This window comes from Melospiza georgiana, chromosome 2 (genome assembly GCF_028018845.1).
Source record: "Melospiza georgiana isolate bMelGeo1 chromosome 2, bMelGeo1.pri, whole genome shotgun sequence".
NCBI classification, from domain to species: Eukaryota; Metazoa; Chordata; class Aves; order Passeriformes; family Passerellidae; genus Melospiza; species Melospiza georgiana.
Window position 1 is genome coordinate 1,424,965 of NC_080431.1, and position 17,178 is coordinate 1,442,142.

General features: G+C 45.5%; 1 protein-coding gene across 2 annotated transcripts in view; it reads left to right on the forward strand.

The window, feature by feature from the left end:
• Positions 1 to 16,556, forward strand: part of FCHSD2 (FCH and double SH3 domains 2) — a 119,930-nt gene extending 103,374 nt beyond the window's left edge. For both annotated transcript variants that reach the window (XM_058018637.1, XM_058018638.1), the window contains 8 exons: positions 7,267 to 7,428; positions 10,059 to 10,193; positions 10,475 to 10,558; positions 10,667 to 10,844; positions 11,574 to 11,794; positions 12,745 to 12,874; positions 13,006 to 13,088; positions 14,197 to 16,556. In XM_058018637.1, coding sequence (XP_057874620.1) covers positions 7,267 to 7,428; positions 10,059 to 10,193; positions 10,475 to 10,558; positions 10,667 to 10,844; positions 11,574 to 11,794; positions 12,745 to 12,874; positions 13,006 to 13,088; positions 14,197 to 14,280 — 1,077 coding nt within the window. In that variant the 3' untranslated portion in view covers positions 14,281 to 16,556. The remainder of the gene's footprint in view (positions 1 to 7,266; positions 7,429 to 10,058; positions 10,194 to 10,474; positions 10,559 to 10,666; positions 10,845 to 11,573; positions 11,795 to 12,744; positions 12,875 to 13,005; positions 13,089 to 14,196) is intronic.
• The last annotated feature ends 622 nt before the right edge of the window (positions 16,557 to 17,178 follow it).

Genomic DNA, 17,178 nt, shown 5'->3' on the forward strand with positions numbered 1-17,178 from the left:
CTCCCTCAGGGATTCTCCAGCCCCTTCCCAGCTCCTCAGGGATTCTGCAGCCCCTGCCCAGCTCCTCAGGGATTCTGCAGCCCCTGCCCAGCTCCTCAGGGATTCTGCAGCCCCTGCCCAGCTCCTCAGGGATTCTCCATTCCCTGCCCAGCTCCCTCAGGGATTCTGCAGCCCCTGCCCGGCTCCTCAGGGATTCTGCAGCCCCTGCCCGGCTCCTCAGGGATTCTCCATTCCCTTCCCAGCTCCCTCAGGGATTCTGCAGCCCCTGCCCAGCTCCTCAGGGATTCTGCAGCCCCTGCCCGGCTCCTCAGGGATTCTCCATTCCCTTCCCAGCTCCCTCAGGGATTCTGCAGCCCCTTCCCAGCTCCTCAGGGATTCTGCAGCCCCCTCCCAGCTCCTCAGGGATTCTGCAGCCCCCTCCCAGCTCCCTCAGGGATTCTGCAGCCCCCTCCCAGCTCCTCAGGGATTCTCCATTCCCTTCCCAGCTCCCTCAGGGATTCTCCATTCCCTGCCCAGCTCCTCAGGGATTCTGCAGCCCCTGCCCAGCTCCCTCAGGGATTCTGCAGTCCCTGCCCAGCTCCCTCAGGGATTCTCCATTCCCTTCCCAGCTCCCTCAGGGATTCTGCAGCCCCTTCCAGCTCCTCAGGGATTCTGCAGCCCCTTCCCGGCTCCCTCAGGGATTCTCCATTCCCTTCCCAGCTCCTCAGGGATTCTGCAGCTCCTGCCCAGCTCCCTCAGGGATTCTGCAGCCCCTTCCCAGCTCCTCAGGAATTCTCCATTCCCTTCCCAGCTCCCTCAGGGATTCTGCAGCCCCTGCCCAGCTCCCTCAGGGATTCTCCATTCCCTTCCCAGCTCCTTCAGGGATTCTCCAGCCCCTTCCCAGCTCTGTTCCCTTCCCTGCACACCCTCCAGCCCCTCCATGTCCTTCCTGTCCTGAGGATGCTGAAGCTGCCCCAGCACTGGAGGTGCCTCAGCAGTGCCAGCACAGGAGATTTCTGTTTCTCATCTCCTTTTCCTCTCTCCCACCAAAGGCTCCAGCGTGGCTCTCGCCAAGCAGTTCAGTTGTCCCAGGGCTGACAAGATTCTTCTCCAGGATGGTGGCAGAGGTTTCCCATTTGCTCTCAGTTCTTTGGGCCTCCACAGCAATTAATCCCGCTTAATTACAGGGGGATGTGTTTTGTCTCCTCATCAGGATACCTACAGCTCTCTAGAGTGTGTTTGTACCAGATTAGATCTGGTTAAGGCTCATTGTGGTGCTGTTTGCTCTGTTTGATCAGCTCAGAGGTGCAGGGCCAATTTAATTGTGTTTAATTGGGGGGCTGATTTCTCCCTCTCCTTGTATTTGGCTGTGGATATTTATTGCTGGATTGTGGCACAGTGGGAACAAAGGAAATTCCATATGCTTCAGGAAAAGAAATGAAATGGAGCCACAGAAGGGTTTGGGAGGGAAGGGACCTTCAGGGCATGGGCAGGGACACTTTCCACTAGACCAGGTTGCTCCAAGCCCTGTCCAACTGCCAGTGAATAAGGCTTCTAATCCAAAAAGGTGAATTTGTGAAATGCCATCCCTGATTGAGCTCAGGAAGCAAAGGCTGGGGAGCAGTGCAGGGAGCCAGGTGCCTTCCCTGCAGGAGATGTGTGGGAGCTGTTGGCCTTTCCAGGTCAGCAGATTGAGGACTGGCCTGGAAAAACCCCAGTGACATCCACAGAGCAGGAATTTGAAACTGTCTTGGTGAGAAGCAGTTTAGTGAGGGGGAGGACGGCTTTTCACGTGGTGGGTAGTGCCAGGACACAGGGAATGGCTCCCACTGCCAGAGGGCAGGGATGGGTGGGATGCTGGGAAGGAATTCCTGCCTGGGAGGGTGGGCAGGCCCTGGCACAGGATGCCCAGGGAAGCTGGGGCTGCCCTGGATCCCTGCAGTCTCCAAGGCCAGGTTGGATGAGGCTTGGAGCAGCCTGGGACAGTGGGAGGTGTCCCTGCCATGGCAGGGGTGGAATGGGATTATTTTCTAAGTGATGGCTTTGGGGTGTCTAATCCAGCCTCTGCCTCAGTCTTACTGAATGTTTTCGCTCTGAAATGTCCATAACATTTTTCACTCCATGAGGAACCAGTGTTCACCCCAGGACTGCAGAGAAATGGGATATTAAATGTTTGCATACAAAACTTTTACAGACACTTCCTTACAGAATTTGGGTGCTGTCCATTCAGGGCCTGTTCCCACCAGCTTGAGAGCCACTTTTTAAACCCCACAAATTCAATACTTAGGGATCTTTGATGTTCTGTGTGCCTAAGCTTGGGAAAAATCCATCTGCCACTTGGGCTGGAGCTGTGCAGGTGGATTCTTCTCCAGGAACAGCTTCCCCTCTCTTTCCTTAACCTTGGAATTCCCTTGGGAGAGGTGTTATGTGTGCCAGTGCCTCATTTCCTGCTTGCTTCATGTTGGATCTCAGTCCATGCAGATTGTTTAGCATATAAATTAACTGCTGGAATAGCTGTACAAACCTCCAGCCCAGCCTCCCACTTAGAAAAGAAATTCACTCAGTGTTGTGGTGGAAAATGTAATTTATGAGCTAATTCCCCACCCAGTGCAGAAAAAGGATCCAGATTTTAGGTGAGTTGTGTTGGACAGGGTTTGTCTTTTTGGTTGGGGTGGTTTTGCCAAAAAAGCTTTGGGTTTTCCACCCCAAATTCCAGCAGGGCAGTGCAAGTTGAATTTTTTGGTTTATTTCCCCATACACCCTTAATTTAACACTGTGATTTAAAACTGAACTGCATGGAATAAGACTCACTTTGAGTTTTGAGAAGTTTAGGGCATTCCAAGACTTAATTAGAAATAAAATTGATTTATAGTCATGCCTATCACTGTATCATAATTCCAGTGGCCCAAAATTTAACTTTTCCTGAAGAGAATTACTTCATTTTAATATCTTTTTTTAAGTAAAAAGCCTAGAATTTCAACAAAAAGTTTTTCTAAATGGGGACAGAAATAAAGATAATGGCTTTCCAGAATGTTTTGCCAGAATGTCTCCACACTGATTTCTTCCTGGCTAAAAGAATTTGCCAAATGAGAGTGTCCAGCCACTTGGGGACATGGTCAGTGGTGGCCTTGGCAGTGCTGGGGGAACATTTAGACTCCATGATTTTAGAGGGATTTTCCACCCTAAATTATTCCTATATGCTTATTTTTTTTCCTGCCACTGAAAAATATTGCAGTGGAATAAAACATTTCTCACAGAAGATGGTTTGGGTCTCCTCATAATCCTAATTTAATCTGATTTTAGTATCTGACCGAGCTCCTAAGTGCAACTTTTCTGTAAAAGATATAAATCTGAATTCTTCAGGAGAAAAAAAAAATCTGTGCATGGCACAGAGTTTGTTCTGTACCTTGGAAAGCCATGGCAGGTAAAGCAACTCTGCTCTCAGGAAAATCCATTTTTAAGTGACTTTTACAAAAACCTAAACCAGAATATTGAAGGGGAAACATTTGCTGCTTTCCTGTGTGGTTTTTGCCCCAACACCTTCATGAATGGCTTTGAAGGACTTGGATTCGAGGTGTTTGTGGGATGTGAAGGAACTCTGGGTTTCTTTCCAGCCCTTTTCTCTCCTGGGAATGGGGAACAGCTCTGTAATGTTCCTGCTGCGTTTCATTTCCATGCCTTGCAGAACAGTTGTGTATCTTCATCTTGAGTAAGCTGTGGGTCAAAAAACCATTGCTTAATTAAGCCTGGAACAGTAAATAAACAAAATTACTGCATCTCCCATGTGGAGCAACGTCAGGTATGTGAGGAATAGATAACAGTGTTTATATTTTCTAAAACTTGGGTGGTTTTTCCTTTCATCTTCTTAGATCCTCCCAGCAGAAAGAACAGCTCAGAGGAGCAGGAACCCCCCCGTAAGAGTTTGTACATTTTGTGGGTGGCTGATGGTTTTTTAATCAGCATAAAAATACCCCAGTCCTCAGCTATTAACCAGTAATTGGTGGCTGTAAACAGCAATTTGACTGTTTCACAGGAAAATGTTTGTCCTGCAGCGAGATTCCCCAACAATGAAGTTTGGGCAGCACCCAGATTTCAGAGCCAGTGCTGGATTCCAGCATTCCTGGGCTGGGGAGCTCAGCTGCCTTCCTGGAGATGCTCAGAGGTGCTGGGGCTGCCAGGGGTCACTTGATGGAAGGTAATTTTGGGTCTATCAGTGCAGGTCACTCAGTCCCCCAGTGTCCCTGGGGATTCCAGTGGGGGCCAGGGAAAGCCAGGGTTAAAGCCTGGTTTGGTTTTTTGTGTAAAGATCTCTCAAGGGAACAAGAGTTGGAGAAAAGCTTGTGACACAAAGTGGTGAAATCGCCACTATTGCCCTGTTTCCTTCTTGCTTAACATTTTATTCTGGCATAATGAAAGCACCAAAGCCCAGCTCATTCAGATGGAGTGATGCTTGAATGAAATGTTTGTATCTTTATAGAAGCACAGAGTCATTGAGGTTGGAAGGGCACTCCAGGACCATCAGGTCCATCCCAGCACTGCCAAGGCCACCACTAAACCATGTTTAAATGTGTGAGAAGCAGGCTAAAGTTCTGCCCCTGAGTGGTATTTTATTTGTATTTTTCCTACAGGTAGGAAGCTGTTAACTCTGGTCTACCAGCATAATTATTTAGGTAAAAATATAATTTCAGCTTGTAAATAACTTTCAAGTGCAGGCCTGACCTAATGCTTCTGGTGCTTTTATGGCTTGCCTGCAATGGAATGAAACCCAAAGCATTTGTGGTTTGGAACAAACATTTGTTGACTGTTAAGGCTCCTGGGTGTAAACAGGGAGGGGGAACTCCATTGGATTTGCTGGGTACATTGAATTAAAACCTCTTGTAAAGTACACTCAAGGATCTTGGAGCAGCTTGTTTATTTTAGCTCACAGTTTGTACAAACAAACTACAGCAGAGCAAGGACTAACAGCAACTGCACATGTTTGCAGCAGCGTGGACCAGTGTTTATTGCTGTAGCATCACTCAGCCTCATTGGAAATTGCATAATGAGGTAAACAAAAACAACTGGGCTGAGCAATTCCTAGGTGGAGGCCCAGGGAAAGTGCTCATAAGTGGATGTCAGGATGTAAAGACAAGTTATGGGGAAGCTACTTCACTCCACAAGTAAATATATACATTAGTATATGTATTTATGTATTCTACTTCACTCCACAAGTAGATATATACATTAATATATGTATTTATGTATTCTACTTCACTCCACAAGTAAATATATACATTAGTATATGTATTTATGTATTCTACTTCACTCCACAAGTAAATATATACATTAATACATATATTTATATATTCAAGGCCAGGCTGGACAGAGCTTGGAGCACCGTGGGATAGCAGAAGATGTCCCTGCCCATGGCTGGGGTAGCACTGGAAGATTTTAAGGTCCTTCCAACCCAAAACAATCTGGGATTCTGTGAATAAGTTGCCTTTGACAAGGCTGTTCTCCCTGCCCTGTGCAAGTTGGAGTGGGTTTGTTGGAAATCTTGGATGCTTGGGAACAGGAGAGAATGGATGCACATTAATGTATTTAATGTTTCCTCCTTTTCTCAGCTCTCTGAACACTCTCTGTTGTTAATCATTCATCTGGAGACCCCTTGCATGAAGAAGTGGCTCAGTGGCTTTGGCTTTTCCCATGGGAAACACCTCTCAAAGTTGTCCCATGCTCCTTCCTCCATCCCTGATTGCAGGGCAGAGCTGCACAGAGCTGTAGCCATATGAAGTTTCATCTGGCATCATAAATTTCCCTCTTACAACTGACCTACTCCTTAAAATTCACATTTCTTCTACACAGAATTTAAAATAATGTCTCTCAAAAGTGGTTTGATTGAGATAGGTTTAAATCACCTTCGCAAATTAAGTGAAAATGGAGGCATTTTAGGGGTTCAGCTTAATAAAGTTAAATTGTTTATTTTCTCATTTAGTTTCTCAGTAGAAGGATAGAATTCTCTGATTCTGTAAGTGCAGCAGCATGTCAAAAATGAGAAAAACACCTGTATCACTTCAGCTCGACACAAAATTTTGTATGGAGTAAGGATTTATGTAAGAGATAAATACCTACCTGACACGCATTGGCATTTGAATTTATTGGACACGTGTTCTGCATAGTCTGCTGTGCTTCAGCCACTTCTGGAAAGGAAATTTCCCTCTAATTTTTGCCTGAACTCACCTGTTTTTGCTGTTTTTTCTTGGATTCCCAGTGCTGCTGAGTGTTTGATCTGGAGCAGTGAGGTGCTTCAGATCCCTGTGGGAAGGGCTGGAAGGGAGAGAAGGGAGATGAAGCTTTGCTGCTTGCTAAAAATGACCAGTGCTGTGAAGGGGAATGTGGGAAGGATTCCAGGGTGCTTCAGTGGGTTTCTGTTGCTGCCTCCATCAGTGACTCACTGAAGGATTTTTGGGAAATCACTTGATTTTTGTTCCTCTGATGAGCAATGGCAGCAGGGGGTGTTGAGAGGGCTGGTCTGGACAGAAATACCCTCAGTTTTATCCCTGGGTTTGCCCTCCACTTCTTGATGCAGATCTGCTCTTGCTGCAATCCTGAATTTCTTCCCACTGCTCTTCCCACCCCTCCTGTTTAGACTGTGAACTAATTTGGATCAGGGTGGTGCGTTGCCATGAATTTGTTAAATCCTTGGCTCCATCGGCCAGCCAGCCTGCCAGGATGCTGAAGTGAACCCAGCTGTCAGAAAACCTCCATTTCCATACTGGTCTGAAGACAAGAATCGTGAAACTGTTTTTGGAGTGCGATTCTTACTTAATTTGGGGATTATTAACATATTGTGCTTCCATAACAAATGAGTTTCCTGTGATCTCTGGCACGTGCTGGTGGAAAAGAGCCTGGCTTGGGAATTGGTGGGTTGGTGTGTGTATCCTGTCAGGTTTATTTGTGTTTCACATCCAGCTTAGTCACTGCCTGAAAGGGTCTGCACTGTGGATATTCCTAATTTTAAAAATCTTGGGTTGTTGGACTTCAAAGCTGCACTGTGCTACTTAAGGGTGTGAATTGGGAGTAGGCATAAACTCAGAGGTGATACTTTAGAAAACACCAACTGGTGAGACTGGCTGAGCCTCCAGAAAACCATTGCCTGTGTCTTGGCTCACACCGAGGTGAGGAAATGAGGAGTGGGGCTCGTTTCCACAGAAAGCAGCTTTGGGAGCCATGTGGATGGTCAGCAGGTCCATGGGGCCAGGTGGGACCCTCAGGAAGTCTGAGCTCTGTGTGTGTTTGTGTCCCCAGATCATCAAGCTGAAGGCAGAGGCGAGGCTGGAGCTGCTGAAGCAGATTGGGGTGTCCGTGGACACGTGGCTCAAGAGTGCCATGAACCAGGTGATGGAGGAGCTGGAGAACGAGCGCTGGGCCAGCCTGCCCTCGGTCACCAACAACGGCTCCGCGCACCTGGTACGGGTCCCTGGGGGGAAAACCATCCCCAGGGCTGGGCATCTCGGGTTCCTGGGGTGGAAACCTCTCCCCAGGGCTGGGGGATCTCTCCAGGGGCTGCTCCTGACTTTGTGTGGGACACAGCAGGTCCAGAGGAGGCCCCAGAGCTGCTGCAGGGCTGGAGCCAGGCTGGCAGAGCTGGGGATGCTCACCTGGAGAGGAGAAGCTCCAGGGAGAGCTCAGAGCCCTGGCAGGGCCTGCAGGGGCTCCAGGAGAGCTGCAGAGGGACTGGGGACAAGGATGGAGGGACAGGACACAGGGAATGGCTCCCAGTGCCAGAGGGCAGGGCTGGATGGGAGATTGGGAAGGAATTCTCCTGTGAGAGGGATGAGACCCTGGCACAGGGTGGCTGCCCCTGGGTCCCTGGAAGTGCCCAAGGCCTGTGTTTCTTTGAAGGTTCATTAATAGTTTATAATGTTACCCTGAGCTCTTTGAGTGTGCAGATCCAAGTGTGAAAAATCCCAAAGGAGTTCCTGTGCTGAGTTTCACTTCAGATCCTCTCCGGTCACGACAGATGCGGATGTGTTGCATGGCTGTGTTACACAGTGATTTTATTTCATTTCCTTTTGCACTCCACCTCCTTTAACTTCCCTGTGTGCCTGTTGGGCTGCTCGCAGCCCCCCATTCCCAGTGTCCCCCTGGAGCTGAGCCCCCCGTGCTGGTCCCAGGCGGTGCCACAGCCTGGGAGGTTCAGCTCTGAGCCTCATTTTCCCCTTTTACACTTACGTAGGCTCCTGCATTTAAAAAAGGCTCTGTTGACCTTGGCAGGCCAGACAGGGACAGCCCAGAGATGGAATTCTTAGAGCTGGGACCAAAATTAAGCCAGAATTTAGAGGAATTACTGCAGTTTGTAACAAGCAGCACTTTGACTGCAGCCTGGAGGAGTGGGCAGTGTTTAACAGAGCTGGGGAAGGGAAGGCAGCTGGGCAGGGGCTGAGCCTGGAGCAAAGGAGGCTCAGGGGGCCCTTGTGGCTCTGCACAGCTCCTGACAGGAGGGGACACTTGAGGGGGTCAGGCTCTGCTGCCAGGGAACAGGGACAGGAGCCATCTGTGTATATGTGCAACAAAATTATTTTTTTTAATATATATTTTCATCATTTTTTTTCATGTATATAATCTGCTTTTCTGTTCATCTCCCCTTCATTTCTCCTGTGTTTGCTGCGTGTCCCACACCTTTATTGTCCTTCTGTCCCATCCACTGATTCCTTGCTGGTGCCACCCTCCATCCCAGACCCTGCAGCAGCAGGATGAGCTGTGTCAAGCCAAGCTCTCAGTTTCCTGTTTTCCCTCTCCATGCCTGCTTCCCAAATGATTCCTTCCAGCTGAGGAGTCGAGGGCAGCCCACATGCTGAAAGTGAAGGAGTGTTTTTCCTGCTCGTGCTGGAAAAGCAGGAGCAGATGTTGCCCAAACCTTGTAGACATGATTTGCTGATTTCCATGATGTCCCAGCTGGATGTCAGCCCTGGCTGCTGGCACCGTGCACAGCAAAAGGCAGAGAAGCAGGAGGGCAAGCCCCAGATTTGCCACAATTTGTGGTTCTTGCTGATCTCCCAAAGCATTGCCCAGCTGTAGGACAATTTTTTGGTTATCCCAGCATCCATGAAGGATAGATAGGGGCAAACTGCTCTTGGGTGAGAGTTAGTGAGGGAAAAAATAATCACCAGGACTGCAAGCATTTGGTTTGGAAATAGTAACATAAAAACTAATTAAGTCACAACGTGATGAAGCTTTGTGCTCTCCTAGTCCAGGCCCAGAAGAGCAAAGCTGGTTTGGGCAAACTGCACTGGGAATTGGCAGGCTCAGCTTAACTTCTTTTTGTTTTATTAATCTCTCACTTTTCTGGGGAGCACCAGATTCACTCCCAAATTAATAGGAATAAACACAGGGAAGATGGCTCTACATACAGTATTGCGTTTGATTCACAGAGCTGTTTTCACAGAATAATTCATAATTTTTTACATGAGATAAAGTTATTTATTGAAAACATAACCTGGGCACCAGGCCAAAGCACAGCTCCTGGCAGTCTCACCCAAACTTGTATTTTTCCAGAGCATTGACTTCAGGTTTTATTTAAACTTTTATAACAAGTTTTACAAATCTTCCTGTCTCTTAAGAATTTTTGTAATAAACTGCAGCAAATCTGTTGTGTGGAATACACCGGCTAGAAGGTTGATTTGGAGGTTTATTTTTTTAAACTTTAGATTTTTAAACTTTTTAAACTTTTCACTGCAGATTTATTTTATAACACATGGTCACAGGTACATTAATCTTTCAGTAGCATAAATTCCCTTTTTTCCAATACACTGGTTTTTGTGCCATTGCAATGGCATCTCCAAAGTTCTTTAGTCACAGATTATGTGAAAAATTGATTTTATAACTGTCCATCCAGCTGAGCTGGATCTTCCAAAATCTTCTGCAGTACTTCTTAAAGTCCAGGTGCTTTTGTTTGAACAAAGAAATCCAGCTGAATTACTTTAAGTAACAACCATAAAAAATACACACTGAAAAATATTAACCAGCTCATTTTTATTGTTATTCCTTCACCAATTTTTAGCAGCTGCTGTAATGCCAACTGGAATTTGTTTTACCAGGTCAATGCTGATGCAGAAAAGGAAGAAGGTGAAGAGTTTGAAGACAGCATGGATGTTTTTGATGACAGCAGTTCTAGTCCTTCTGGTACTCTCAGAAATTACCCTCTCACCTGCAAAGTGGTTTATTCCTATAAGGTTGGTGATTTTTAAAAATTATTAGAAAAATGAATTGCATGAAAACAAATAATAAATGTGCCTTTGGGAGCTTGAGGTTTGCTTTTGTGATGGGGTGAGATTCAGGGAGAAGGGTTTTTGTGAATGGCAGAACCTTCATTGGGATGTTTTAAATCATGTTAAAACTTTCAGTTTTTAAAAAAAAAAATCACTCCTAGTAAAAGTAGATGGGAATGTTCTTTCCACTGCCCATGCCCTAAAAGTGACTTTCCCTTTTCCATCCTTCCTGTCCCGCATTGCAGGCTTCTCAGCCAGACGAGCTGACCATAGAGGAGCACGAGGTGTTGGAGGTGATTGAAGATGGAGACATGGAGGACTGGGTGAAGGTACCATCCTCTCAGCTTGTTTCCATGAGGCGGGGATGGGAGGGAGCTCTGGGGCTCTCTGCAGAGCAGTGCCCCAGGCACAGAACGGCTCCTGTTGTTGCTCCGCAGGCACGGAACAAGGCTGGGCAGGTGGGCTACGTGCCAGAGAAGTACCTGCAGTTCCCGACCTCCAGCAGCCTCCTGAGCATGCTGCAGTCCCTGGCGGCGCTGGACTCCCGCTCGCACACCTCCAACAACTCCACGGAGACCGACCTGCTGCCCGGCAGCCTCAACGGGGACTCCAACGGTAAACCCCGCCTGGAAATACACAGGGCATCTAGCTGGCCCTGGGGAACGCTCTGCACACGGGGTCTGGGAGGGTTTCCCACATTTCATGGAGTCACAGAGTCATTAAAGCTGGAAAAGATCTCCAAGATCGTGAAATCCAAGCTTTGACCAAATCCCACCATGCTGCAAAGTCTGCTCATTTTTTAATCCTTCCAGGCATGGGAACTCCACCGTTTCCCGGCCTGTTCCAATGTTTTAATCACTATTCCAGGGGAGAAATTTTCCCTAACATCCAATCTGAGCCTTCCCTAGTACAATTTGAGGTTTCACAGAATCACAGAAGTTCAAGACTGGAAGAGACCTATAAGATCATCAAGTCCAGCTGATGTTCTAACTGTTCAACTAGTTTCCTCTTGTCTTATCTCTGGTTTCCTGGGAGAAAAGGCCCCACCAGCCACAACCTCCTTTCAGGGAGTTGCAGAGTGAGACTGACCCATATCTGAACACGGCCATTCCCAGTAATTATCTCTCATATTAAATCTGCGTAATTCACCTCCTCAGCTCATACTGAGATTAAAATTAAGGAAATTTTAGCTGAGACCAAAATTAAGGAAAACTGGAATAATCTGCCCCAGGAATAACAGAATCTTTAAAAGAACCTCAAAATCCCCAGCTCCAGCTATCAAACTTGCTGTAACTTCTGTTTTTACCTTATCTCATTGGCTTTTTTTTCTTTTCCATTTTGCAGTCTGTTTTGTAAAAGCACTTTATGATTACGAGGGGCAGACAGATGACGAGCTGTCCTTCCCAGAGGGAGCCATCATCCGCATCCTGAACAAGGAGAACCAGGATGATGATGGCTTTTGGGAGGGGGAATTCAACGGCCGCGTCGGGGTCTTCCCCTCCGTGCTGGTTGAGGAGCTCACAGCCTCAGAGAATGGAGAGACTCAGTGGATTGGGGATATCCAGGTATGGAAAGAGGTCTTGGCTTGGTTTATTATTTGCTAAGTTCTGTCACTTCTTCGGGGAGAAAAAAAAAAATCAAAACTAGTTTAAGAGGGAAAAAAAAAAAAAATCAGAAGCTATTTAAGTTAAAAAAATCAGAACCAATATAAGGAAAAAAAACCAACCCAAGCCCTCAGTGCTTGCATTTTAGTTTCTTACCCAGCCTCATGATGTATTTTTGCAAATTTGTGAATAAAGGCAGATATTTGGATAGAAAGCAATCAAAGGAGAAAATTCACAGTTTACGTCCTGTCATTAATTTATGAGACGGAGATGTCAGACCCAACTGGGCAAAAAGAGAATTACAGGCTCTTTCAGCCCTAATTTAGTATCTTCATACTTAAATCTGTTCTGCATTCTCTCAGTTTTGAGGGGTAGGATACTAACAAGTTTTGGATTACAGTAATTTTTGCAGTAATGTCCTCATTTCTACAGCGTAGTTTTATAATCCTTATATCGTATTAGAAAATCAGACACATTCCAGTGTGGAGTTTGGAGATAGAAACTGCACTTCTACGTTTCTACAATGGAATTTTTTAGTATTTTTATTTCTTGATTTAAGACTACCACAAAAATGCACACCTGAATGCATTTTGAGTGGGGATAAAGCTCACGATCCCAGCACTTCTGTGTGAACCCCACTTGGCCAAGCAACCTTTTTGTTTCGAATAACCTTCAAAAATCCTCTCTGAATTACCTGGGAGAGGCTAAAAATTTCTGTTCAGTGGCAACCTGTGATTTTAAAAAATTGAATCCCTGTTGGATACCTTGGCTTTCCTTCCCAGACTTTCCTGCCAGCTGCTTTTGCTCTAGAGGGAACTTGCTGGAGTAGGGATGGGTTGGAAAATTGGTGTGTGTGTGTGTTAAATGTGCCAAGGAGGATTTACTGCAGCTTCTCCCTCTTTTTGGCACAGGTATCCCCCACTCCAAAGGCCAACAACTCCCTGCCACCACTGCCTCTGTATGACCAGCCTCCCACCAGTCCCTATCCCAGCCCTGATAAAAGAGGATCCCAGTTTTTCCCCAGGTCTCCATCGACGAATGGTGAGAAATTTGCAAACGTTTTGGGAAAAGGCTTCATTTAGAAACCTTTCAGAAAAAAGGAGCATTTTTACAACATAAATTCAGCAATACTGAGGGGCTTCTTTGTAATGGGGTGTTGCTTATTCCCTCAGAAAACAGCTTTGGTTCAGAGTCCCCTGGATTCTCTCAACCTCCACGAATTCCTGCAGAAAGCTCCTATGGCAAACTGCGGCCTGTAAGTGACCAGCAAATTCTATGGGTTGTATTGATAAAATATTTTATAAAATATTATGTAAGGTTATATTATTACATTAATAATGTATTATAATAATTTTATAAATATTATAAAATATTGATATTCAAAGGGTAGCATTCCCTAAACAGAGCTGAAAAAGAGGTGGGGAGCAAATGCCAGAGGAGGTCAGTCCTATGGTTTATACAGTTCCTTTCCTGTATATTTGGGATTCTGTTTATTTCCACCCCCTTTGGTTTGAGGAGTTTGGGTTCATGATCCCTAATGATGAAGATTTTGTGTTGTTTTTGCTGCCTGGAAAAGGGAAATTTGCCAGAAAAGGAAGGGAAGAATTAAATCACTTAGAACTTGACAAATTCCATCTCCTACGATTAACTTTGAAATCAAGTTGTGGGGTTTTCAAAGCCCTTAACCAAATCATACTAAAACATAACATTTTCCTTTTCTTGACCTTCTCAGTGAATGAGGTTGCAGAAAAAGAGCATTTTTGGATATTCAAATAATATATTCTGAATATTGAGGTAGTATTGGGCAGTTTGGTGCAGGATTGCTCCACAGTTCCCATTTTCCAGAGTAAGTCTGGTGTATTCTGAAATGGTGTCCTGAAAACCCAGTTGGCACCTAAAGTGATCTGTGTCAGGAGCAAGAATAACTGGTGTGGCAGAGTGTGAAAACAACATCACATTTTGGGTGTGTATTGCTGAGGTCAGTGATTGATGAAGTATCAGTGAGTCAGGTGCAGCAGAACATCCTGGCAGTTCCCTCTCCACAGAAATTGCAGGCAAAAGCACCATCACATTCAGCATGTGATGAGCCTTTCCCAGGTTTCCATCCTGGCTTATCCATGGAATAAATCTGGGGTTGCACCCTGGAGGGAGTTTGTGACCGGCCATAAGGAAAATCCCTGGTGGCTGAGCTCACAGCACTGGAGCTGCATCCCGCTGCACGCACGACCCGTTTGTTTGCATCATCCCTAGGGGGGCAGGAGGTGCAGTCTGCATCATCTGCAGCTCAGTGCAGGAAGTGCCAGGGCTTTCTGGTGGAATTGGGCCGTTCTGGGGTGGTCACAGGCTGGTTCTGAATGTTGCAGGTGCGAGCAGCTCCGCCGCCCCCGACGCAGCACCACCGCCGGCCCACGGAGAAGATCGAGGACGTGGAGATCACTCTGGTGTAACGAGGGGACTGGCTCATTAGTAGTGCTACAATCAAGGCCAAACACAGCTTTTGGTCAATCTCGTTTTTAGGCACCTTTGCATGATGAAGACTTGGACTAGAGCGAGCGATAGGGAGGATTTTATGTGGCAGTGACCTGGCGGATTCCTTCCCACAGTCATGAATATTTTGTGCCTTTTTGGTTTTTTTTGTTTGTTTGTTTGGATTTCTCTACATCGTTCTTCTTCTCTTAGCACAAACCAAGACAGGCCAAGATTGGCTTTTTTTCTTGGCTGGAGATGCTCCATTTTGATGTGGAGACAAAGAAAGAGCCCCGTTCATGCAGCTTAGTCTTAGCATCCTTTGCTCCTGTGCATTAGTACAGTATATTACTGTTGCCATAGGAATGTGTTAAAGATTGTGGATCCTTCCAGTAGCATCACCTGCCTGATCAGGTATTCATCAGAAGAATGAAAAAGGGAACAGAAAAAGAAGTCTAAAGGAGAGGCTGGCTCCTCTTGAATCCCCCTGCAGAAAGGAAGAGACGGGAAAATGATCTCCTGGAGAAGCAAGAGTGTTCATTCCATGGGTGCTCCCCTTGTCAGTGATTCACAGCTGAACATTCTGCCTTTGGATTTTTGTGTTTACTCAGTGCATTTACTCATAGAGGATCTAACATGGAGGTGCTGAACCAGCAGCAAAATCTTCTTCCACAGCAGAAACCAACGGGTAGAAAAGCAAAAAAGCAAGTGAGATTTTTGTCTAGATCTGGAAATTGAGCTGCTTTTTCTTTTCTTTTTTTTTTTTTTTTTTTTTTTTTTTTCTCTCTTAGCAGATTTTGGGGATTTTGGTTCTTTTGTTGGGTTTATTTTATTTTTTTAAAGCATTTGGGTCACTCTTATCCCAGTTATTGCCGTGTACTTTATTATCCAACGTTAGCAGTGTATCTTTGTCATCAAACCACCTGAGTTCTAGAGTTAGCAGTTCCATTTAGAGTATTTACATGCGTTTAGTTGTTGCATTGGATGGCCCTGTAGCCTTTTCCCACCCCAATCCCATTAACCAGCCAAAGCCAGGGAGCCAGGAGCAGCTCCAGGTTCTGCCTTCACACCACCTTCGTGCCCAAGATGTGCCCAGTTCCTCTCAGGGAAGAAACTGAAAGGAAAAGAGTTTCACATTTCCCTCACAGAGCTCTGAAAAGGGAGCTTGGATTTTGGGTTTTTTTTGAGAGAAAAGGGCAAAGAATATTCTGAAGTTGAATGTGGAGCGGAATGGTTGGAGGAGAGGGAAAAACTGGATGCAAGCAGGTTTTTCCTTGGGTACTGACTAAAATATTGTCAGCATTCTCCATCAGATGAAAACTTCAGATCAAAGGCTTCCCAAGGTTGGGTTTGGAGCTGTTTGTGGGTTCTCTTGTGTCTTCATGGTTTTTTTCTCAAAGCCAGTAAGTTTTCAACCTTTAGTTTACTAACAAGGGCTATTTTTTGAGGCTGCATTTACAACAAAAACCCAACGACTCATCTAACAAGATTTGACCATAAACTTTGCACATACTTGGAAATCCCAGCCCAGGCTGGGTCTCTGGGACATGCAGTGCTTGCCAGTCTCCTTTCCCAGTGGGATCCTTAACCAAGAGTGGGGCTGTCTGAGGGCAACAATTCATGGATCAGTTATGGAATCAGTGACTGTCCAATGAAGTCTTTTCCATATTTTATTCCTTCTTTTGCACCTCTTGTCCTGTTGATCTGTTTGAGGTCTTTTTATGTGTTTATCAAACTTATTCTTAAGTTTAAAAAGAAACGTTTTTTTAAAAAAAAAAAAAAGGTTTAACTGTTTGCAAATATTTTGAGATCTTTACAACGCAGAAGAAAACCAAGTTTTTGCCATAATGTTCATGTTCAATTCTTTTGGCCAGTTTCACCAGTTTCATGTTCAGTTCTTTTGGCCAGGACACAGGTCTGTGTCCTTCACACCCGGACTTTCAAAAATCCAGAAAATTTTTATTTAAAAGTCTCTTTAGTTGTATTTTAAAATATTTTCTGTAAGAGCTGCTAATTTTATTTAAAAAACAAAAGTGAAAAAAAAAGCAAAAAAAAAAAAAGCAAAAGGAAGAAAAGTTGTAAAAAGATGCCTCCTTTTTAACTATGATTTCTTCATACAGGGCATGTATCGGCCGTCGCATCGTGTACAGCTCAGTACACCCTGAAAGCATCAGTGCAAATGCTTTCTTTATATTGGCTGTAAAAAGTTTGTATTTATTATGTATAAAAAGTTGAATAATAAAAAAGTGGAACTAAATCCCTGCTGCCCTGGGAGATTTGGGTGGTGGGGAGGTTTGAGGGAAAACCCAGGGATAAAAATCAGCGTTTTCTTGAGAGAAACTTGGTGCTTTTACACAGAAATTTGAATCTTGTGCTTCAGGAAAAGGACATCCTTAGAATCAGCTTTAAACATCTTTTGGAGGGGGCACTTATACAAAGAACAAAACGTTGCCAAAAATCGAAGAGCCGGCAAAAAGGCTCCAGTTATCAAAATAATTGCTTAATAGCCTTGATGCAATTAGGATAATTGCCTAAAGAAAGCCAGGGGAGTGATTGATAACAGCCCTTCAGAGTGATTGTCCCTTAATAGGCTTGATTTGCCTAATTGTGCTAGGAGCATTCCCTCTCCAGCTCCGGGATCCCTCTGCGGGCTGCATTTCCACGTGTGATTTTCTCACTGCACTCAGAAGCTGCCTGTCACTGACCTCCTCCTTGCTGGGCCAGTCCCAGGTTCCCACAGCTGGTAGGTGCCAAATATTCCATCATTTCCACTGGTTTTGGAGACTCTTTTCCTCATGGAACAGAGCACTCTGCTGTGGGGTTGGCTTGGATCTTTTTGCACTTCCACTCTTCCCACTGAGCTGTTGCACAGGCCTTCG